Genomic DNA, 24,381 nt, shown 5'->3' on the forward strand with positions numbered 1-24,381 from the left:
AACCAACCCCATCTGTACCAATGCATTGTGATTGCCAATCGGCAATAGCTATAGCTAAAAATAAAAGCTACAATGGAAAGAATATACATATACAATTGAGACATAATTTGGTGAAACAGCTGTTAAAGAGTGGAACGATTTCTATTGACTATGTCAAGTCAGAACGGAATTTGACAGATCCTCTGACAAAACCCCTAGGGAGAAAAATGATTTTAGAAACATCGAGGGGAATGGGACTTAAGCCACTTGCAAACAAATAAGTGATGGAAACCCAACCTTTGTGATTGGAGATCCCATGAATAAGGTTCATATGGGTAAAAACAAGTCACTTGTTAGTTCTGCTAGCACTAATATTGATTTTAAATCAATTTTATCCATTGTTATGGTGTGTGTGAAAGTGCTAGATACTGCATTATCGAGAGGATAAACTTTGTGGTTAAAATTCAGAGGTAAAAGAGTTTTAATGATTTACAAAGTTTTAATGATTTTCATATCCCTTATGGGTGGTGTATGATTTGTAGCATACACTTGATGAAATCACCTATATGAGTGTCAAGTGGGGTCGCTTGCATGAGATCTTGGCAAGATCTCTATAGCACTCATGAATATCGGGCACGCGCATGGCCTAGTAGCGCAACACAACGATAACAGCAAGTAATGTGGGGGTGTATTGTGATTGATAAACCTCTAACACATACTAAGTGTCTTGGTTCATATAACTTGTTATACCAACTACACTATGTGTTACGTTCATCAATCTAAGACTGGTTTATATAGCTTGCTATACCAAATCTGACGCATTACATCTTAGATGAACCCATAATATTCTTTTCTTTCTTCATCTCTATGTTTTATCTTTTGCAAAATGTGGGGGATTGTTGTAAACAGAATCAATTTTGCAAAATAAACTGAAAAACAGAGATAAAGATAAAACAGAAAAACAAAGATGAAGAACCCTAATCTTTCGATGCTTCTGTTGGAGGAAATCACGGAAGTAGAGTGAAGCGGAGAATGACTCAAAGTTTGAAAAGCTAACGTTGCCCTCCCCACCTTGGATCGTGCCGCACTACTTGCTGGATTTTCGGAGGTTGAAGAAGCTGTGCCGTTGGAACCTGGAATCGCGCCACCAATGGCTGCTGGAACGTGGGTAGTGGCCGTTTGGGGCTGTTACCTTTTTCCCTATATAAACAAGGGTTTCCCTCATTCAGAATCGCATCTCTCTCACACACCTCTTCATCTTCTACCTCCGGTCACCATCTTCTTCCTTTCCCCAATTTTCATTTTTCACTTTCTCTCTCCTCTTTATTTTAATATTATAATATTTCTGGGTTCTATTTGATATTACTCTTTTAAAGAGAAACTTGCTAGTTCTGATCCTCGGAAATTATCGGGAAGTTCCTGTTGTATCCTGGGGGACTTGCGGAATACACCGTGGATAAGTCCTTACGGACAGTGATTACTTATGCCTCGGGAAACTATTTTTGTTCGTTTTAAAGCCCATTTAACTACAAATAGCTAAATGCCGGGCAGCAAAATGGAAATAGGCTTTTGAAAACCGCGGTGTAGATAGCAGCGCAGTGCATATAGTCAATTTGCTAAGCAATCGGAACGGGCCCAGGCTTGTTTGGTGAAGGTATTAAAAGCACGGGTGGCGTATAGTCAAATTATATGGCCAGTAAAATCGACCCAGTTTAAGTGCAAATGGTGGCTCAGATATTAAAAGAGTAGTGCAAATAGTGGAAGTATTGGTAGAGAACATATTTTAACGAGGGCTAATTCTCCCTCCACCAATAAATTGTGACCTGCACCCAACATTTTTTTTAAATCCCAAACTGCCCTTATCACTTTTATTTCAAAAAAAATCCTACGAAAGAGCTCATTTGTTGTGGTGGTGGACACCGAGGCATTACTGTTAGGTGTGGTGGGATTGTGTTTTCATGTAAGTATTTTCGTTTTCATGTAGTGAATGCAGTGACAATGTCTCATGTTGTTTATGTTTTCATTTATCAGAAAATGACTTACGGACGTAGATAACTAGTAGCATTGATTCAGAATGTATAGTCGATCCAAAAAAAATACCCAAAATTTGAATAAAAAAAAATAAGATTGCGGGCCCACACATGTTTAAAAAAAAAAACACACAATTTTATGTAAACTACTATAATGCTAACAATTTTTTTTTATCACCTCTTATTTGATAAAGATATAATTTCTTTTATTTTAATTGCATTTTCTTATTTTATATCTTATTCCCATTTTCAAACTCTGGGTTTTGAAGGTTTTGAAAAAAGGATTATGAGACTGATATATCATTTGACAACACAAATCTCCCTCTTTTATGAATACAACTAATATATGTTTTTGTTCTCTATTCAAGTTTCCTTTTTCAATTTTATAAGTGTGTTGATGAATTTATATTTGAGACTTTAGTTTTAAAATATACACCTCTTCTTTTATTTCGTGAGGCAATTGTTTTATAATTTTTTTTAATGTTTTTAAACACTAACCTTGTTATCTTTTTTTCTCACATAGCTTGTAAGAGTAATAATGTTTGGAGATTTCAAGATGATAATTTGATCACTTCTCCTTTATTGTTTTATTTATTTAATAAAAATGTCAATTCCTTCCTCAAAACTAGTTTTTCTTTTTTTCTCCTTGTATATTTTATTATAAATCTGTTAATTAAAGTATATTAATTAATCTTTATTTCACAGATTTATAACCGTGCCCAAAAAAAGATTAAGCCGAAATTTGGGTTTTACATAAAAGAAGTGAAAGGATTTCAAGATATATAAGATTACCTCAGTCCTGTGTGTTATGTATGTGTCAAATTTCATTTATTACAAATTATAATTCAAATAGTGATGACTTCATCAATTTGGTAATTAAAAATCAGATGCCATAAAGGATTAATATTCAACTCATATTTAACTGATAGGAACATTTATTCAAAAAAATTCCTATGACATCCCTGTTTTGAGTGGGCTTGATCTCTGTTTGATTGGTTCAAAGTGTACAAAATCTAATTTCAACTCTCTTTTTAAAAGAAAGAAAAAAGAGAGAAATACCATCATATAAACCTATTAAATGAGTTCCAAAACAAAGTAATAATTCCATATATATACATACACAAAAACAAAAATCATGTATTCCCCTAGGGAGAGGTATTTAATTCTCTCACACTAAAGTATTCTTCCAAATTCATAAAGTAATGTAATTAAATCATTAGTTAGTTCTACTTTAGTATAAGTTTAAATATATTTTTAATTTATATAAGTGTGATTTTATTTACTTTTGTTTTATAAAATGTTTATTAATTTTAATTTTAAAAAAAATTAATCCTTTTTTTATAGTCATATTATTTATTATAGTTAACTTAAAACTAAAAAAATATTAATATAATCAAAATGATAAAAGAATAGTTTAAGTTAAGAGAATTAGATTTTGGTAGATGTCTAATTTAGTTAAGTAATATATATTTATTATTTGACATAAACAGGATAACTTTACAGGTTATTTTTATATTTTCATTCAATAATTTAGTATTTTACTTAGAGTGAATAATTTATTTTCTATATATTAAGTTTTGTATTATTATATTGAATAGTTACAAAACAATGTTCTTAATAGAAGAATATAAAAATATATGGTAAACAATATTATAATTTAAAGTTAATAAATATTTTTTTTGCATAAAGAGTTATATTTATGTGAACTAAAAATGTATTTAAATTAAATATAGAGTGTTATAGCGTAATAAATATTTGTTAGATACTATTAAATAAAGAAAAGAAGAGGAAAAGGAAAAGCAATGACGATGTTAAGCACACCTAAAGTTCAAATTCCACTTTATTGACCTTCTTGACAATGACACTGAAATTGCAACGTGTTGTTGGAGCAATTGAACAGCAATGAAAGGAAGACTTGTCTTAAAAGAAAGAAGAAGAAGAACTCGTGATACATATCATTCTTGTTTCTTCTACAACCCACCTTTTCAAGTATTGGTTTCCCTTCTCATAGACCCAAACAATTCAAATGTTTACACCACACCAAAGTCAATGTTTGTTGCACACTATTATATTACATTACCTCACCTGATGCATGCAGTGAGAAGGGCCCGGGCCCATCATCAGAGACGCGTGTTCGGGCCACACCCACTCACCAAAAAAAAAACTAAGAATATATTCAAAACCGAAAATAATTTGAAAACATATAAAGTTGTATTAAATGAAGTTATTTCAGAGCCAAACTTGGTTGCATTTAATAATCTCACTTAATTTGAATGCGATTATCTTGCAAGATATATGAGTGCCTATTAAAGTGATAAATAGATATTTTTTTGTGGCTTAAAAATAAATAATTTGCAATATTTAAACAATAAGTGGAGAATACGAGAGGGCGTTGGCACCAAAAATTAGAGAAAGAAAAGAATAATAAAAAAAAAATGGAGAAATGAATTAGGGCAAGGTAAGAAAAGGTTGGAGATTTTGAAGGTCGAAATTGATTCCAGGGGTGTGGGAAGTGTGTCCTAATAACAAAATATTAAAATATATCCAAAATATGTGCACCTTCCCACGCCTCCCATTTCAGGCGTCCACTGAGTCCTTTTCACTTCACCCTTTTCCTCCTCTTCCTTCTTCCTTCTTCCTTCTTCCTTCTTCCTTCTTCTTCGTTCAAGGTTTGTTTCTTCTTCTATTCACCTTTCTGCTATTCTCCTCGATTTCGTGGAAAAAATAAACAAGAAAAAACAGAGAAAAACCGTCTTACCGATTTCGATTTCCTGTAGAGTTTGGTTGAGAAAAACAGAAATAGCAATTCGGATACCGGTAATTGGATTCCGTTGTTTAGGTCTCAGGCTACATATTGGATTTCCTGTGTTAGGATTCGTTTTTCTTTCTCTTTCATTGTTTTTCTTTTTCTTTTGCAACAAGAGAAGATTATTTTTAGGTTAGAATTGTGCGAACATTTCTTTTTTTCTGTTTTCGGTGTATTTTAGGGAGAGTATAGGGCATTATATTAGGTTAGGGATTTTCTGTTTGTTTGATCTTTTTGCCGCCTGAATTTTAGTGCCTTTGCGTATGATCTTGTCGATTTTTAAATTTCTATCCATTAGATTTAATTATGCATAATTGAAAATTGCCTGAATTTTAGTGTCTTTGCGTATGTTCTTGTCGATTTTTAAATTTATATCTATTGGATTTAATTATGCATAATTGAAAATTGCGTTGAATTGGCCTGAAAACGGTCTTAATTCATGATTATTCCTGTTTTAACGTCCATGTGTCGTTTTGATATGATTTTGTACAGCCATGCCGACCTTTACTGCCATAGCATTTGATAGATTGATAGAGCCTGGAGCTTCGAAACCTTCTTATAAATCTGCTCCGGTGCCGATGCCTGTCCCAACGAAGCTCCATAGGCGAAGTAGTGAACCGCCAGTGGCAAAGAAGCCCGCTCCTCGTCCTCAATTAAAGCCAGCACTCTATGCCACACCTGAGGTGACGCCGCTTCCAGATGCGCCCTCTTCGTTCCCTCCTTCTCCGTACATTGTGAATCACAAACGCCGTGGCCCGCGCTTGATGAAAAGTTCTTCTGAGGCCAATGTACAGGCCAAGGAGAAGGATATTGATGATCCAAATGCTAATGGTAAGAGCAATGATTCTGTGGTTGCCTTTTCTGACGTTGATCTCAAAGTCAATTCTACCAAGGCCGAATCTGTTATTGCTAAGGAGGTGCAGGTGAATGGTGCACATGATACTGGCCTTAGTAGCAACAATGGTTGTGACCCTGGGCACAGACATAGGGAAAGTGAAAGTAGTGGCGTTCTTAATGGGCCACATATGGATAAAGTAGTGGCGTTGAATTTGGAAAGAGCTGGTGAGTGTGAAGACTTTTTTGATCCAAATGATTCAATGAGTATAAAAAGTTGCACAGATGGTGAGGATAATACAGGCATGGAACTAGCATTGAAGCGGGCTGAATTTTTTGATGCTTGGGAAGGTAAGTTGAGCTAGTTTCACTGACAATTATTTCTGCGGAATTGATTTTAGCATGTAGACAAATACAACCATAGGGGTGTGCTCTATAGAGTTTGAAATCGGGTGTAATGTGTAGGACCATTTTTCTTTTCATTTTATTATTGTTATTTTATAACTTTTGATTTCCATTTTTCCGTCTTTTCTTCATGTTACTGTGTGTGGTCGTTGCTGCAGTGATAAAATGATATCTTGGTTATCCATCGATTTCTCAGTTTTAGTGCATACATGGAATGATAATTAGATGTGAGGAAGAGGATCAGTATATTTCTTGGAAATATTTCATGATATAAACAATATTGGCTCTTTTCTTCCTGTAGAACTCTCATCTGACAGCGGGACTCAAAATTCTCACCGTGATATGGAATCTGATTTGCGTGAAATAAGGTTGAGTCTATTGATGGAGATAGAGAAGAGGAAACAAGTTGAAGAATCCCTTAACAGCTTGCAAAGCCAGTGGGAGAGACTTAGACAAGGGTTATCTCATGTGGGAATTGTTTTGCCTACCAACCTTACATCTGAGGGTGAACAGCTGAGTTCTGATCCTATGGAAGATGTCTTTCAGCAACTTTACATTACTAGGTTCATATCAAACAGCATTGGAAGAGGAATTGCCAGGGCAGAAATGGAGATGGAGATGGAAGCTCAATTAGAGTTGAAGAACTTTGAGATTGCTCGACTATTGGAACGTCTCCACTGTTATGAGACCATGAATAGGGAGATGTCTCAGAGGAACCAGGAAGCAGTAGGTGTGTATCTTTCTATCTTAAACTGGATATTTTGCGTTTAATGTTTGATAAATGTACTTTTTTCTTAAAGCTATAATTGGTTTGATTTGTCATTTTATTTTTCCTCCAAAAACGTCTCTTAGTTACTTTACAAATGGCACAAATATTTGTTAAGAGATGGTTGAATAAAAACCACCAGGTTTTGGCATAGTATCTGCTTTATATGATCATTGACTGTGAATGTGGTTCCATAGTTTTATTGATAGAGTAATAGATATGTCCATAGCTGGGTCTTATGTATGATAAAAAAAGTAAGATGGTAGGCTGTTTGGTGGCTTAATAATGTTGATTATGGGCTATATACACACGAAACCTCCAATAAGAGAGAATTACTGGGAGAAAAGGAAAGATTACAGAAACCATTTTTTATTATTGTGAAATGAAGATCAATTGAACAGTTATGAATTGTGATGATATTGTATGAGCTCATATCTTATGCTTTATTACAGTGTGATTGCTTTGGTAGACATTATATTGAGGATTTCTACTTTGAGTGTTTGGGTAAAATAACAAAATGAAGGACCTAAGTGGTTGTAATGTGAGATTTTATTTTAATCTTTACTGCGAAGCAAGTAAAATAAGCTAAAAACAACTTAGCTTCTCATTTTGCTTATTGAAACAAGTTAAGAAGAACTTATAGAAAGGTTATGATCCAGTTTCATTACTTCAAATAAACCTTGTAAGATTTTTATTTTACCAAACCTGCCCTAATGCTACAAATGATTTATGGCATGTATTACAATCTTAGGTATGCAGTGAAAAAAGTTGTACTTGTGTTCTTCATACAAGTGTTTGTACTTGCAATACCCATACTATGCCTACCCATTTTAAGTTATAGCTGATCATGGTCCAAAACTATTTTTATTTAATGGTCAACTTTCCCGCAATGTTAGAATTTCCTTAATGGATATGTAATACGATGAGCTTTTTTTGTCTAATGCTTGCACAATATATGCAGTAGTTTGGTAGGCTTTGTCTCATCTGTTATTTCTGTTTCATTTATGTTATTTCTGTCTTGTTCAGAGATGGCAAGGCGTGAGAGACAAAGAAGGAGTAGGAGGCAGAGATGGATTTGGGGCTCGATTACTACCACGCTTGCACTTGGTACTGCAGCAATAGTATTGTCCTATCTCCCGGTGGGTAGAGGATCAACCGCTGCAGCTCATGATCCGGTTCGTGAACATGATGATGCAGCCAACTAATATACCATGTATACCGTCATACTAACTTCATTGCCGAGTTATGGTAGAGGAGGAGAATAAAAATTATATGTTCTACTGTGTGGCTAACATATCTCTTGATCATTACAATTTTGCGGCGTCCTAAGTATGTCCATAATTTAACATCTGCCTTTCGCTGGAATGTCTAGCTAGTAGGTTAGTAAAAGGGTTCAGTCTGAGTTGTGAAATAATAATACGCCATAATTTCTTATGGATTATGGGGTGCAAAGTATTCTTTTCACCCGATACATTATCGAAGAGCGCATTTTTTATTAATTCTTTATACTTGCTTCTTCAAGCATTTTAACACCACTGAAGAAATTGGATACTTGATGTTGATGAACCGTAATAAAGAAAATCTGGTCAAGCAATGATCCTGCATGACCTGTTAGGGATTCTTTCCGACCTGGGTGTTTCTCTGCATTGTTTCAGTTCGCTATGTTCCATGGTTGACAAATGTATCGTGGTAATTCGTTGCACGTGAAGTACGAGCATGCCAGGAGTGGGTGAGGAGGTTTTCTTTTTTCTTTTTTCTTTAGCGCTTGAAATAAAATATTGCTGAATTGTAATGTAAATTTTATATGACCTATATTGGCTTTGTTTATGTAGCAGATTGCATTATCTGTGTGTGTTTGTGTGTGATATATTTTTACTTGGTAGAAAATCCTTTCTCAATTTGGTAAGATTAAAAGTAAGTCTGGCTATTGTTAGTCTAAAAGTTAAATTTGTGAGGTTAACCTAAATAGACGGTAGATATATTCAAGCTCCGAGAAATGTTGCATTTTGTAAAACGGTTTTTTTTTAAAGTATACTCAGATTATTAAAAAGGTTCTGGTTTCACTTTTGTTTGATAAATTGTATTATTGATTTTGTAATTACAAATAATTTTTCACTAATAATAGAAAATGTATTACAAAGTTGTTGCTCTTCTCTTTTTTCGTTAACTTTACCTCGAATGGTCAAATTAATGTAATAATAATATGTAATCTAGTTTAATTTAAAGATAACATAGTACAATTATAATAACATTTTTAAGTCAGTTATATTTATTAAATCTTAATAATAAGAATAATGACATATTCGTAATAACAAAATAATTTTTTTTACAGTATTTCTACAGTATAATTCAAATTTACATTTAAAAAAATGAAGGGATGTGACTTCTCTTTTAAGAAAAAGCAGGGAGTGGTGCACCACACATCTTCCATAATTAAAAGAAAATATAATAATAATAATATTAAAAAAATCTATCTCAATTTGTGCTATTTTCTTATAAACTCTATTATCCCAAAATCCTAGGTCAGAATGAAATTATTAAGTCGCAAATTTATATTATCTTTATCCAAATATTATCACTAAACTTGTAATGATGTTGAATCTTTGTGTTAATCTTATAGACTTACGTGTTTTAATTAACTTCATTTTGAGTTATATATTTTTTCAATTTTATTTTAATGCTATTTAATTTATATATAATAAGATATTGATGTTTTTTTTTTATGTTTTTATTATTTCATTTATTTTTTATAAAGAGTAAAACACGCTATTCTGATATTTAAAAATTCTACATATATAATAAATAATATAAGACAGGTTCCATTAGAACAGTGGTCTGAGCCCTTGATTCGGAAGTGCTGACCAACAAAAACGACGTCGTGAAAGAAATATAGTTAACAGTTAATAGTTGAATTTATCCTATAAGTTGGATAAAAAGAAGTAGCGCAGGGAGCAGAGGCATTGGCAATGGAGAAGCTGGCTTCTTCAACTGCAACCGTTCCCACGCAACACTTCCTCTTTCAACTTCAACACTCTCTCTTTCCCATTTGCGCCTTCGCTACCTTCCACCGGAACCCCACCCAATCCCTCTCCCACCTCTCTTCCAGAACCAGACACCGCCGCTTCCAAGTATTCCACGCCAAACAAGACCAGCTCTGGGTCGGCGAAGAAGAATTGAAACTACAGTTAAAGGAAGCAGAAGAAGAAGAAAAAGATTCGTATTTGGACGAGGACGACTCGTCTTTCTTGTCCCTCAGCGACAAGCCCGACCGGAACATCGCCTTGCTCGACGATTACGAGAGTGAGGAGCTTGACTTCGATACAGGTCCCGACCACCGGAGCGGTTCGTGTTTCCCTCTAGGGTTTCTGAATTTATTTTGTTTCGTTCAGAGAGGAGTGTCATCAAGAATTTCTCTAATACACTCTTTCTATAGGATAGCAGTTAAAATTAAGTGAAAATTACTAAGTTAGGATAACTAGGACAGCAAAATTTATGATTTCCCATAAATTTCAACCATAATAGAGAGTGCGTCAAAAGCAGTATGCTTGGATAGGGTTCAATAACATGTTAGAAAAATCTAAAATGCCGGATATCTGGCGTTAGAGTTGGTTCATGCTTTTATATTTCTTCAAATGCAGGATATGTGGCGTTACTTGGGAAGCCAAATGTTGGGAAGAGTACATTGGCCAACCAAATGCTTGGTCAGAAGTTGTCAATAGTTACTGATAAACCTCAAACAACCCGGCATCGGATTCTGTGTATATGTTCTGGAACCGATTACCAGGTTTTAATCTTGTTATTGGTTCCTAATTCTTCTGCTTGGGTTTGTCAGCTTGTCTAGTTGGTTCTTTGTTTCTCATGTGGTGCGTGGCCTGTAAAAATTGTTATGCCTGTTTTTGTTTTCCTATTTCTTAAATGTGTGATGATACTTGTTTGGGTTCAGGTTGGATAATTCAAAATCACGTTTAAATACTGGTTATAACTGATTCTAGTTCCAAAATTGATTTTGAAATGAAGCAACTTTAGCTAGTGCATGTTTAGATTGAATTCAGTAACACATCATTCATGTCATATGTGAAGCAACTTTTGTTTAGTTTCCTTGTGTTTACTAGAATTGGCGTGGAAAATAAGTACAATATGCACGTCCTTTAATGGAATCCAAACACGCTATCAGCTTTTGTGTTGAATAAAGACATTTATATTGGATTTTGCTATTAACTTGTTTTTAGAATAAAAACACCCAAACACACACCACTTCATTCCAAAATCAGTTTTGCAAATGGTCACCCAAACACACAATTTGGAGAATATTTTTGAGTTGATGATTTATTTCATTCTAAAATCAATGTGATCTTCACTAACTAATATCATGCTCAATGCTGTCCACATTTCAAAGAGTGTCATTGGCTTCTTATAGTGGAAGCTTCCATTCTTAGTTATATCATAAACTAGAATAGAGACATTCAATTACATGAATTATAGTTTTCTTGGATATTTATCATCCTAGTGCCTTTTTTAGAGATAAATGATCTTGCATATTGGCATTTCATTTGAAACTGTTACACAGAAATTAAATGAGGTGGGGGTAATTCAAATTGATATATTGTTCTCTTTTAATATTATATGAATTCACAAGTTCAACATTGTGCACAAGGTAAGTGTTTGTTATTTTTTCATGAGTCATGTTAATACTAAATTTGAAAACTTAATGGATGTACACCTGAATTTATATTTTTCCATTTTTCTGACCTTCAAATCTCTTGCAGATGATACTTTACGACACACCTGGTGTTCTACAGAAGGAAATGCACATGTTAGACTCAATGATGATGAAAAATGTTCGCAGTGCAGCAGTTAATGCTGACTGTGTATTGGTTCTTGTGGATGCACGTAAAGCTCCTGAAAAAGTAGGGATCTTCCTTTACAAGAATGTTTTAGTTTTATTCTCTTTCCTGTTTTTCCAAACTGCTTCCTATCTCTAGATTGATGGATTGTTGGAAGAAGGCATAGGAGACCTCAAAGATAAACCCCCCACTCTATTGATTATAAACAAGAAGGACCTCGTTAAACCTGGCGAACTTGCAAAGAAACTTGAGGTTGGAACAAAGTAGTTAGTATTCATATTCACATGTATAAGTTAATTCATTGGTTTTGGCATGGTTTTTTTTTCTTTCAAAAATTTATGTCTTCATTATTTCAAATTTCTTGCAGTGGTATGAGAAATTTACTGATGTTGATGAGGTTATACCTGTTAGTGCGAAATATGGTCAAGGGGTTGAAGATGTAAAGGACTGGATACTGTCAAAGATTCCCAATGGACCAGCTTATTATCCTAAGGCATGTCAAAAGTCAGAATTTTGTTGTCCTCATTCAAATTTCATTTTTGCTATCTCATTGACTCATTTCACAGTTTGAAATAAAATGAGGACCCCATTAAACTAAACCACAAAATAACCATTTCTTCTGCTACTCCACACCTGACTACAAAAAGAGTAAATGCATTTGATTATATAGAGTTTTCATTTGCTGCTTAAACTGAAATAAAAACCGGTAGTTTCCTGGGGTTTATGTTTAAGGTCATTAAGGTGAACTAGGCTGTATATAAATGTCCATAGCAATCTGTTAGGTTCCCAGTCACAAATACACATGTTGTTTTACTTGATTTATAACAGTTCCCATTAATTTTACTTTTTATATATTGACAATCAAACAAACAAATAACTCAGCCTTTTCCCAGTGATGTGGGGTCAGCTATATAGATCATGTGATGCCACAATGTTCTGTTATGAATCATGTTAATTTTTCTTGTTGTATAAAGATGTGTTATAAAGAAATTTAAGTGACATTCATCCACGATATGTTATATAGATCCTACTTGAGAAGTCACAGTATCAATTTGAAGCTTAGCATATGCATCCTGATTAATTTTGTGGCCTTCAGTCCAGCAATCCCATTGTGATTATCTTGTCAATATGCCGTACCATCTATAGGCACGCAGTTATAGACTGTAGTGGGTGACATAGTAATGGTATGGAGAAGGTTGTTAGTGCTTTCTCCCAACTAATGTGTAACTAATTACATATGTAATGGTTCTGGTACTCTAAGAACCGGAAAAATGAGGCATTTTAGATGATATATGTCATATATACAAGTTACAACTGTCATCGACCTCCCATGGCTTGAACAATTAAGCTGTAATGCACCATGACTAAATCGCCAATCTGTAGATACCACTCATCAATATTGTTCAAGTATTACAAATAGTGTATGATATTTCCTTCTGCTCTGTACAGATTTCATCCACTGATATATTGTAGTGCAGATCCCCTTTGCTATCGCTATAGCATGTTATTCAAAAATTTGGATACAATAAGAACCTGAATATACCCACTTGCCATTTCTTCTACCTACTTGTTTCTTTCATTTTCTATGCTGCCTTGACTTGCCTGAATTTGCAGGATATAGTCAGTGAGCATCCAGAAAGATTTTTTGTGTCTGAAATTGTTAGAGAAAAGATTTTTATACAGTATCGAAATGAAATTCCATACGCATGTCAGGTAATCATCTTCATTTTTATGTGATATAGCCCACTTTCCCCTCTCAAATTGAACGAATAACTAACTTCTTTTTGTCAAAATATTTTCTTATATCCAATTCTTTCAGGTAAATGTTGTAAACTATAAAGCTCGGCCGAATGCAAAAGATTACATACAAGTAGAGATTTTGGTTGAGAAAAACTCACAGAAGATTATCCTTATTGGAAAAGTATGTCACTTGAACCAGAATTCAGTGGATCATTTGTGAAATTGTGGAATTTATTTGTACAGTCAACACTACCAATGTTATTACTGCTTTTCTTGCTTTTGTGTACTCTCTAAACACTGAATTTGATAACATTGTTGCAAAAAATAATTTTTATCTGTTTTGATGGACATGCATTGCAACTGAAAGTAATCTTAGACTTCTGATATTTTTGTTCTTCTCTAATCTTAGAAATTGTCTTTATTTTGGAAAAAATCAAAATACTGCTAAAGATGCCTCTTCCCCCTTTTCAATGAGCAGTTAGCTGGTGCATATTTTAAACTGAACAGTAACCACTTGTATGTTTTGCTCAAATACACCAGGAAGGAAAGGCTTTGAAACTGCTTGCAATGGCTGCTCGCCTTGATGTTGAAGATTTTTTACAGAAGAAAGTTTATCTTGAGGTGAGCCAATTTTTTACGCTACTCATTTTGAAGACATTTTCCTTCTAGACTGGAATTTTTATTCTATATATATATATACCGTTGTCTGAAATCTGAACAGATTGAAGTAAAGATTAAAGAAAATTGGCGACAGGATGAAGGGCTTCTAAAGCACTATGGTTATGGGGGTCAGATACGTGTTATATAATGTGAAGATGGCTAAACAAAAAATATTCATCTGGCATCTAGTATAATATGTAAGTTAAGATCCCTTTTTTTTTTTTGATCAGCAAAGTTAAGATCCCTTGCCACGGTTGCTATCAAAACTTGAGCTGTATATGATTTTGGTTGACACTAACCCTCTTCCCTTCCTTGTAGGCCTGTTAAATGATCCCTATTCGGTAAAAATGTGAATTAAAAATATGTTGAATGGAAAATTTAAGATATGGAAGCAATTTCATTAGCTTCTCTTTCCTTTCCCTATCACATTTACATTATTTTTTGTTTTCGGCTATTGTAGGAACGGGAGTGGTAACAGTGTTACGAATACATATTACCATCTATTTCAATCATAATAATATTTTTAAGAAAAAGCTTTGTTAGGGTTCGTTTATTTTTGGAAAATAGGAACTTTAGCTGTTCATGTATAAACAGAGTGTATGTAAACTGCGTGACACAGTTGAAAGTTGAAGGAGAATACCAGATGTCTAATAATATTCGTAGTATCCAAAACTAGTTTAAACACACAAAATTTAAGTTGGCGTTGCATGACATTAAAATTGTCTATTCTCACAATTTAGTGAATCAAGGTATTAGGAAGTGAGTTTATAATTGATAATTTAGTTTTATCTTCGATATGTGATTTCTAAGAGACTCTCTCATGATGAAGAATGAACATCTCGATTGTGTGATCAAATATTTGTGAGTAGTCTAGTAGGAGTCTAATACCAGTGGTCCTAATGAACTTGCCTAAGATAGATTCTGAATTATTCTAATACTATACTATGAAGTGAGTTTAAATTAACTCATTTTCATAAAACTAATTTGTAAGGGGATGTTTATCTTCATTTATATATTTTAATTTGGTTTTATTTGATGTAAGACATTCAACACAAGAGTTTCATATGTGCTAAGAGAGTTGTCTGCATCTTTTTGTCCGATAATGCTAGAGATTTGCTTCTAAAGAATGATACTTATGTGATAAACAAAAACAATCGGATGGTTGATGTACTTAATTGCTTACAAAATCATTATTTGTGTCTTTTGTGCCACATTTCTGTAGTTGTGCTAGTTGTATTCTATAGATGAATTTGTATGCAAGCGGATCCTTATTTTGTAAACTGTATAAAGAAAAAGAAACAGGTGAGGATCCGTATTTTATAAATTTTATAAAGAAAGAAAAACAGGTGTAAAGAATGAGTTGAAAAAATATTCTTCACTCAAGTAATAACTTAAATTGATGCATATGATTTTGATATTTGACTAGTACACTTTAATTGTATTGTTAACTACGAAATAATTTCACTTTGACCTACGTATTGCTGAGTCTTCCCTATTTCCCATGCATAAAAAAGTACTAATTAAAGCAGAAAACACATTAACAGTTTCATTCTAACTTTGTATTACTCCCTCTTTCTTACTGTCAATGTTTTCAATTGAAAGGATCTGATCGTGGAAGGATTTGAGAGACGACTTAATTTGCAAATCAAATGAATTGGCAAGGAGTAGTATATGATTCATAAGCAATTTTGCAAGGGATTGGCTTGCTGATCTTCCATTTAGATAGATATCTGCTCATGACAACCCCATGTATCCTTCCTAGACCCTAAACAACGAATAGCAAGCAATTCAGCAATCCTGAATCCCCTTTTTTGTTCCAATTCTTAGCTATAACGCTCTTTTCCACCTGATGTATGTACACATGGACCAGGCTCGATGAGCCAAAAAAGAAATTACATTTTTCTTCATTAAATTATTGTAAACTTCTCTATTACTTTCTCTTTTTTCTTTTTTTTTTTTGTGTGAAAACAAATCTTTCTTGAACTTTATATTGAATAAATTTATAGTGTTTACCTCCCCCAGATTTACGAAGTATGAGAGTACATGAAAAAGGTAGAAGGAAAGCACAGAAAGGAGCCTGTCTGAGGTAGAGCACAGAAAAGAGCACACAAAGCAACTCAAAATCCCAAACCAAAGTCCCACGAACAAGAATGTAGGTGAGATGTGACAATACATAATTTTTTAAGAACTCAAATTTGGATTTTTTTTAGAAAGGAAAGTTAGATTTGGATTCCCATATTTGTGGGGAAAGTCAGAAAATACATGAATGAGATTTGCATTTAACAGCTCACATGAGAAAATATGAAAAGATGCAATCGAAGTTGCAGTACATTTTGGATAAGAAAAGGCTGAGTGAGTTTAGGAAACTCAACATAGACACATCGACTAAAGGGCTATATGCTACTATATTGGACGGTCAACGAGAAAACCTAGAAGGTAACATTTTAGCCCTTTCCTTCCTCCTTCTACTCAGTATATCCCATCCTGCACTCTCCAAAGAATATGAAATCACAAAATTTCTATTTGAAGTGTTTTTCAAACTTTGAAATAAATTTTACAAAATCTAAACATAGTAAGTGTTATTTACTAAAAAAAAATTCCTCATATTCACGGGCTCAACATCAAAGCCTGCACCTATGGGCTATGGGCTACATAGCTCAAACGTTTTCTTTAAACTTTGTGGAGTAGTGTGGCTGTGAAACCAAGAAACATGTTTGGTTTTTTCCCGTGAAATAAGCCGAGAGAGAATGATGGTCCTTAAGGAACAACACGATAAGTTTAAACAAGAAAAGCAGCAAACAGAATATGCCTTCGAAACAACATCACCATTTTTTGTGAGTAATGGTCAATGTCACCCTTTTGCAGAACCCATTTAAACCGCACGATCGATTATTCCTATTCAGAAGGATTTGGAAAATGAAATATCTATTATCTGTCAATGTAGTGTACTTGAGATTAAATGTTTATTTAACTCTGCATAGTATCTTCTAAAAACATTTACAAATATTCCTCTTACTCCTTTTGCACTTTCCAGGCCAGAAAGTCCCATCTATTTCTCAAAATAAGCTTCTGCTTTCAACACAAAATCCCTTTTCAAGATCGTTGTCTTAAGATTCCGGTTAAGCTATTTTCCACCATCAATGGAGCTGCATGCCGTTTCCCTTTTCATCTCCCTCTTATCCTTATCTCTTTAGCATATCATTATATTTAGATAAAAAAAAAAAAAAAAAATCTGTCTGTAGGAGGAAACGGACTTACTAAGACCAATACTTTTCTCATCTCAAATTTAATCTTTAGATATTAAAATAGAGTTTTTAAATTGATGGTCTAAAATAATATATTTTCATTGGATTGAGATTGATGCCCTATTATGTAGTTGGCTCATGACCCATTTCATGCATGTCTCCTTGTCCATGGCTACTCCTCATGCACAAAATAAGTAATTCTATGAAGTTTTTATGCCTCCACCCATTAATTACCTTCAAGTTAATTAGCCTTAAGACACCGAAAACTATGTGAAATTAGTTAAATAAAAAAATGTAATGAAATTCTTTGCATTGCTAGACATATATTCGTAAGCATGCACTTAAACAAAATATTATGTTTTAACATCTTAGATTATGCTCTCTAATCATTCATCCATAATTTAAGTAACAATCTCCTCAATTTTGTAATCAGTAATATCTTAATAACTAATCAATCATATTTATTAAGAGAGGTTCTATATTTCTAACATAGCTCCACGAAGATTAAAGTATATGATATTCCTAAATTTAACCAAATTATAAAGAAATTTTATTGTTCTTGAATGTATTAATATAAACTAATTAAATCTTAAACTTATCTAGTTAGGTAATAAAGTAATTATAGTTTATATAATTTTGTGTCCTAATCAATAATAATGTAAAAAACAACAAAAACAATAGATTTTTCATTTTCATATTAGAGCATGCATAACCGTTATCTTGTTAAAATAAATGACATAATAATTTATATGCAATTTTTAAAAGAAAAAATGCCACTAAAGTTTAAGTATTCCATAATTAACAATGGGAAAGTAACTTTTTCTCACTAATTTGACCACTTAATTAGTCATTTTAGTAATATATTGTTGTAATAAATATTTTTTTACCTTAAAACCACTACATCAACTGTAATAATAATTAATGTGCGACACGTGAAAAATTTGAAGCATTTTTTTGTTTGAAGTACAATTTTTAATATTTTAACTTTTAATTTAAGAATTTTTTTATCATTTTTTAAAACCTAAACTCTAAACACATGCTATCAGTGATTTGATTAAAATTGTTGGGATAAGAATTTTGCTTGGTAATTTTTTTTTTGAGAATCGCTCTTTTTAAATAACTAGATGACAATATTTTCTAATAATAAATATTATCTTCAAATGATAATAAAATTTCAAACTAAATTAATCGAAGTCTTGAAATGAGATATTTTCATAAAAATATAGTTTTGATTGTAGATGAGATAAAAATGTGAAGCAGAGAAGTCCTTTCCGAGAAGAAAAAGAGAAAAAGAGAAAAGGAATCGAGCTATAAGGACTTGTGCATTTAAAGAATAAGTCTCTTATTTGAAATGTCAGAAACCAAGTTATGAAGATAAGAAGTCCATAGAATCACACATTTTTTTCTCACTAAAGTGGATTGAACCAATTTTTATACATACCGCCACATCAACTCTGAAAACGACTTAAGAAGCTTATCACATCGTTAATTTCTTATCCCAAATAGACTTTTGTTGTTTTTCCATAGTAAAAGAAAAGAAAAGTGGTTATAGGTCAGATTTTTTATAAAGTGATTTTTTTTTTTCGTTTTCTGCTTTTAGTCTTCACGCTTATCAGGTGTTAGTGATTTCTGATCGTATTTCTTTTCACCAAATGATTGTGGAGAAATATGTAAAAATAGTTCAAGGATCAGCACAATAATATGCAGGTGAGTTCAGAGAAAAAATCATATCATTATAAGAAAATTATATAATAGAAATCAATTTTAGAAAAAAAAATAGTTAGTTATTATAGTGGCTAAATTAGATATATTTTAGAAATTAAAAAGTTTTTGGTTTCTAAAGTAGTTTTTATTATTGTTAAATAGTTTATAAATTGGTATCTAATTAGCTACCAAAGTTTTAACTACCAATTATTTAGATTCTAAATTTGGTAGCAAAAACTTTGTTAGTTAATTAGATACTAATTTAAAAACCATTTAACAATAATAAAAACTAATTTAGAAATCAAACAACTTTTTAGTTTATAAAATGATCTCTAATTTAGTCACTATAACAACTAATTTTTTTTTTCTCTAAAATTGATTTTTATTGAATATTTTTTTCTTATAATATATATCACTAGTATTTATATTTTTTTTTAATAGACCTCAACGGTCATGGATCCATTCGTAGATAAAAAAACAATTCAATTCTACCTTAATCACATTTTCCAGATAAATTGACTTAATTACCGTTTAAATAAAATTTTACTGAATCTATTTAGATTAGATGAGTCATTAGAATTTTTCCACCATTCGATGTTGGCCATTTTGACTATCTGGTAGTAAAGTTATTGTTAATAAATGGTGACTTGAAGATATAGAGAACCTGATTCAGCATGTTCCCAAAGCCCTATGGAAGTGCAGTGGAAATTGGCAGGGCAGGGCCAACATGCATGCATGTCTCTTGCCCTTATGCATTATTATTATTATTCTATACGATATGACTCCTGAGACTCATAGTCACATCACTCATCTAACTCTAACAATAGTAACACTGCAACCACCTCTCATGGCTACAAACTACCACCTCTACTCTATTATAGTCTTCTTGACCAGTTTTCACCACCTTTACAACCCTTTTTTTCTAGTCTGAGTTATGTCATTTTTCTTACAGAGAAACTGTGTTATGTCACCTAGGCTTTTGTTTAGACTATGTGAATTAGGAGGAACGGAAATGGGTTAAAGGAGAGAGATAGAAAGGTAAGTTGAAAATATCCATAGGAGTTCCTTTTTGTGATGTGAAAATGAGAAGAATTTCGTCACCCATATACGTGTTTTTCATGTTTTCTTCTTTTGTGGTCTCCCATCTTCTAATTCTCACTGGTACCCAACCAGGTCTAATGCACATATCACTCCTCACCTTTTTTTTTATGTCTTACACGATGTTCCATCAAAAATCAAGAGACTGCGATGTCAATTTATCTTTTCACTATGAGACACAATAATATCTGTCCAAATAAAAAATAATATTTTTGGTTAAATATGGTTTTTTTTATTGATGTAGTATAACGTGAAATTATTTTTTATTCATTTTATATCTTTTGATATTTATAGTAAAAAAATTATTAAAATAAGTTATTGTGAGTTTTTCGAAGTAGTAAACATGTTTTTCATATGAACTAATATCTTAAAATATTTAATGACTCGTTAATGATTTGAATATTATAATATTATAATATAGTTGACGTTAAAAATTTATTGTTTGTTATGTTAAAAGAATAGTTGGTAAGAACCTATTTTAATAATTTGTTTATTACACTTACCTAAAAATCTACTTGAAATAGAAATAAAAATCAATTTTATGTGATAATATAAAAAAATAAAATTAATTATAATATTTTAAAATTACCTTCGAGTTCGATATTGTTTATGTTATTTTAAGGAAGTTATAACGGTGAGTGAAGAATTATGTATCCAAATGGCAATATAAAAGTAATAGGGTATATTAACAATTAGATAAACAAAGTTTGGTTAAAAGACAATCTCATTATCTCTTACTTAATGGACTTAATCTATAAGAGCATTAGCTAGTCGCATTACATGTTGTATTACATATCATCTTCCATATTCAGATATTTGTGTTTTTTTTTATCAACAACATTAAAGAAACAAATGATCACTTGTTATTCAGATATTTGTATAGCTAGTAAGTCTTACTATAAGCGTATAGGAACTAGAAATTAAGTCCCATAAAATTAAGATCTCTCATCTCATAGTATCCTAAAACTTGAGAAGGAATGAAAGCAACAATATGTGCATATTCAACCTTGATTGGATTTTTTAAAATGCAACCTAAATTCAAATAATTAGTTTAGAATTAAATATAAATCTATATTTTATAAAAACACTTGTTTGGAATTTTGTAGATCCGAATCTAAATAATTGATTAGATTTTAAATTCAAGTTTATATTTTTAAAAACAAATAGTGTGGATGTTTCTAAATTAGCTTTATATTAATTTTAAATTTGATATTTTTTTCATAATAAGTTTTGAATCTAAAATAATTTAAAATATTATATATTTTCTACGAATAATTTTTAGAATCAAAATTTATTGGAATGTTTCATATTTCATAAAAATATACAATTATAATAATTTCAAAAACAACACAAATTTTGACATTACGCTAAAAAAAATCATGAAACAGAAACTAATTTTAGAGATAAAAAATAACTAGTTGTTATAATAACTAAATTAAAAATTATTTTAAAAATTAAATAAATTTTTAATTTTTAAATTAATTTTTATTATTGTTATATGATTTCTAAATTAGTATCTAATTAACAACCAAAATTTCTTTTATAAGATATCTTCAATCAAATTATTGTTAGCTACATATTTTTATAAACTAATTATATTATTTATTGCATGTCCTATGTGCGTGATGTATTCCTTTATTTTAGTCTTGAAATACGAGTAGGACATATTATTCAACAATAATTTGAATTTAGTGAAAGAATTATATTACTAACACTAGTGTTATTTGTATATATTTTTAATTAAATAAATATTAATTTTGATAGTTTTATTATTAATTAGTAGCATTTCTATATAAATTATTTTAAAAAATATAAATTTTGTTTAAGTATTTTTAACATGTTCGTTATTAATTCATAAACTATTTATTTATTTCCACTTAAGCTATATATTTTATAATTTTAAACTACCGTGGATTACGGCACTTTCACTTTTTTTGGAATTTATAAAAACTAAAATGATAAAATCACATTTTGAAATGTTACACTTAAAAAAAAAAAATTATCAGATCAAAATAATTAGTTGTAATAGTAATTAAATTAAAGATTATTTTAAAAATAAAAAAAAAATAGTTTTTAAATTAGTTTTTATTGTTAAATAGTTTCTAAATTAGTATCTAACCAATCAAAGTTTTTGCTACCAAATTTAAAAATTAAATATTTGATAGTTAAAACTTTAGTTGTTAACAATAATAAAAATTAATTTAATTTTTTTTTTAAATTTCTAAAATAATCTCTAATTTAATTACTATTGTAACTAATTATATTGATCTCTAAAAATTGATTTTATTTCATGATTTTCTGTAATGTTAATTTCACAATTTATTTAGAACTATCATAAAAAAAAAAAAAAGTGGGTTTTACTCCCAATCCTTAAACTACTATGAATTTTGTAATCTATAATAAATTTTCTTACCGCAAAGGGGAAATTACCGGAGCCATATTAATAATTTTTGTAAATTAATACCTCCATTTTCATCAATAGAAAAAATTACACTTCTACTATTCTCAGCAAATAATAACATTTTCTCCGAAATAGTATAATTTTAATTAATGTATATAACTTTTGATTATAGAATATATTATTGGACTTCTTTTACATTTCATAAGATTTTTCTTAAGAATTTGAAATTTGTAAGAGTTTTCCTGCAGAAGTTTCTGCCAAAAAAAAAACAGAAACAGCTTTCCTTCCCAAAAAAATATCCGCAAAAGGAAATCAATAAAAATGTCTGCATGAAATTTGGTAGGTAATTTTCTTATGAATTTTAAATCTATATGTAATTTTTTACAACTTTTGGAGTTAAATTGGTTGTTTACGTATAAAAACGGAGGTAGTACATGGTTCATTAATTTAAACCTAATTTTTTTGTGAAAAACGCTGAGAATGGTGACGAAAGTTCCAAAATTTGATGAAGCATTCAACAAAAGTTTTATAGGGTGCCGTGGTCAAAGTTCCAGTTACTGTCTTCAGTTTCAAACATTGATTGCGTTCCATTAAATATGCAATCAAAATTTAAATTTTGAAACATCTTGTCAATCTGAAGGGACATGATAGCTTCTTCACAGTACAAAAACTGGAGAGGAACCAAACCTACGCTGTGCTTTCTCAGGTCTCATCCATTTCAACACAATTACAATCATTATTTCTAATTTAATCAACTTTCAAAAGTTCATTCAAGCTAAATTAAGCATGCATGTATGTAGTGAATGTTAGATGTGAATTATATAAAAACATAAAAAGATAGTGCATAAATTAATGCAACAAAAACAAGTTATTTGATAAGTGAAAAGTTATTGTGAGAAAGAGTTGTTGTATTTTTTGTGAGAAAATACTGAAAATATTCAGCACAAATTGACCCACGAATATTTTATATAATAAAGTCAAAACACCAATTTTAATACACTACTTTCTACTTAAAATATTAAAATAATAAACAAGTGAACATTTTTTCCTGGTAAATTTTTTCTTGCATTTCCGTATGTATGTAGAGAGGGTGATGTATTTTTTTTAAGTGGTGATTGGTTATTTGTAGTAATTAGTGGTGGTTGATGTTAAATGTTAATTATTGAGATAAATTTTATGATATTTTTAATGATAATGAACGTATTTTTGTTCATTTATTTTTTTATTATTTTAAAAGTCACAAAATAAATAAAAAATCAGCAAAATATAAAAATGAGTATAAAATAAAAATAAAAATCTTTTACATTAAAAGTGTGAAATATAACGTGTCAACCCTCTTATACATAATCAAATAATGAAACTTTGTATGTGGATGAAAGAAAAAGTATGAAATATATGAAATATAGGATTTAAAATTACTTAATCTTTTAAAAATATTAAAACTGCCTTTTTAGTATTAATATAGAAGTGAAGGGGATGGTACGAAGGTGGTGGAAAAAAAATTGGCTTTTTTTTCTTATGTAGTGTTGTTGGTGTTAATTGTTATTCGACATGGGAAAAAGTAAAATTAAAAATCTTAACAAGAAAGAGCAGAAAAGTATATTTAAGAAAGGAATGCATGATGAGAATGAGAGTATTGGGAGTGAAGGAAGAAGAAAAAGTGAGAATTCTAGAGATCGGAAACAGAGAGTGTCAGTTTGTGGAAAATGCAGAGGCAAAGCAACAGTAATCTGTAAATAACAGTATTATTAGTATCGTTACGTCTTGAATTGGCCCCTTTTTCGTGCTTCACTTGAGCGCCACGTGCTGCATGTAACACACCAAAACCTTTCTTTTTGCAACTTGCAAGAACCTCACTCATCACGCCTT

At 31.2% G+C, this 24,381-nt stretch overlaps 2 protein-coding genes across 10 annotated transcripts; both read left to right on the forward strand.

Annotated features, from left to right (window-relative positions):
* The first annotated feature begins 4,396 nt into the window (after positions 1-4,396).
* On the forward strand, positions 4,397-8,319 carry LOC137808404 (uncharacterized). 2 transcript variants are annotated; one of them, XM_068609486.1, is made up of 4 exons: positions 4,397-4,678; positions 5,308-6,000; positions 6,356-6,784; positions 7,847-8,319. In XM_068609486.1, exons 1-4 carry the CDS (start codon positions 4,561-4,563, stop codon positions 8,023-8,025), a joined length of 1,419 nt encoding a protein of 472 aa, XP_068465587.1. In that variant the 5' UTR covers positions 4,397-4,560; the 3' UTR covers positions 8,026-8,319. The 2 variants fall into 2 exon arrangements, with proteins under 2 accessions (XP_068465587.1, XP_068465588.1); XM_068609487.1 differs by having other exon boundaries at positions 4,589-4,826.
* Positions 8,320-9,641: 1,322 nt separating this feature from the next.
* LOC137808405 (GTPase ERA-like, chloroplastic) lies at positions 9,642-16,410 on the forward strand. 8 transcript variants are annotated; one of them, XM_068609490.1, is made up of 10 exons: positions 9,642-10,162; positions 10,459-10,604; positions 11,587-11,727; positions 11,803-11,916; positions 12,032-12,157; positions 13,279-13,377; positions 13,484-13,585; positions 13,945-14,025; positions 14,126-14,261; positions 16,071-16,410. In XM_068609490.1, the coding sequence occupies exons 1-9, from the start codon at positions 9,787-9,789 to the stop codon at positions 14,210-14,212; spliced, it is 1,272 nt and encodes a 423-aa protein (XP_068465591.1). In that variant the 5' UTR covers positions 9,642-9,786; the 3' UTR covers positions 14,213-14,261; positions 16,071-16,410. The 8 variants fall into 8 exon arrangements, with proteins under 8 accessions (XP_068465591.1, XP_068465589.1, XP_068465592.1 ...); XM_068609488.1 differs by lacking the exon at positions 16,071-16,410 and adding an exon at positions 15,667-15,976 and having other exon boundaries at positions 9,645-10,162; XM_068609491.1 differs by lacking the exon at positions 16,071-16,410 and adding an exon at positions 14,383-14,467 and having other exon boundaries at positions 9,658-10,162.
* The last annotated feature ends 7,971 nt before the right edge of the window (positions 16,411-24,381 follow it).

The sequence above is a fragment of the Phaseolus vulgaris genome, chromosome 3, assembly GCF_000499845.2.
Source record: "Phaseolus vulgaris cultivar G19833 chromosome 3, P. vulgaris v2.0, whole genome shotgun sequence".
In the NCBI taxonomy this organism is placed as follows: Eukaryota; Viridiplantae; Streptophyta; class Magnoliopsida; order Fabales; family Fabaceae; genus Phaseolus; species Phaseolus vulgaris.

What these genes read in the sequence shown, in the direction of transcription:
- LOC137808405 (XM_068609490.1), top strand. Translation starts at nt 9,787, where the DNA reads ATGGAGAAGCTGGCTTCTTCAACTGCAACCGTTCCCACGCAACACTTC. An exon ending in AAATTCCATACGCATGTCAG is followed by an intron (nt 13,378 to 13,483) that starts GTAATCATCTTC and finishes CAATTCTTTCAG; the next exon opens with GTAAATGTTGTAAACTATAA. An exon ending in AGAAGAAAGTTTATCTTGAG is followed by an intron (nt 14,026 to 14,125) that starts GTGAGCCAATTT and finishes AAATCTGAACAG; the next exon opens with ATTGAAGTAAAGATTAAAGA.
- LOC137808404 (XM_068609486.1), top strand. Translation starts at nt 4,561, where the DNA reads ATGTGCACCTTCCCACGCCTCCCATTTCAGGCGTCCACTGAGTCCTTT. An exon ending in TTCCTTCTTCTTCGTTCAAG is followed by an intron (nt 4,679 to 5,307) that starts GTTTGTTTCTTC and finishes GATTTTGTACAG; the next exon opens with CCATGCCGACCTTTACTGCC. An exon ending in GAGGAACCAGGAAGCAGTAG is followed by an intron (nt 6,785 to 7,846) that starts GTGTGTATCTTT and finishes TGTCTTGTTCAG; the next exon opens with AGATGGCAAGGCGTGAGAGA.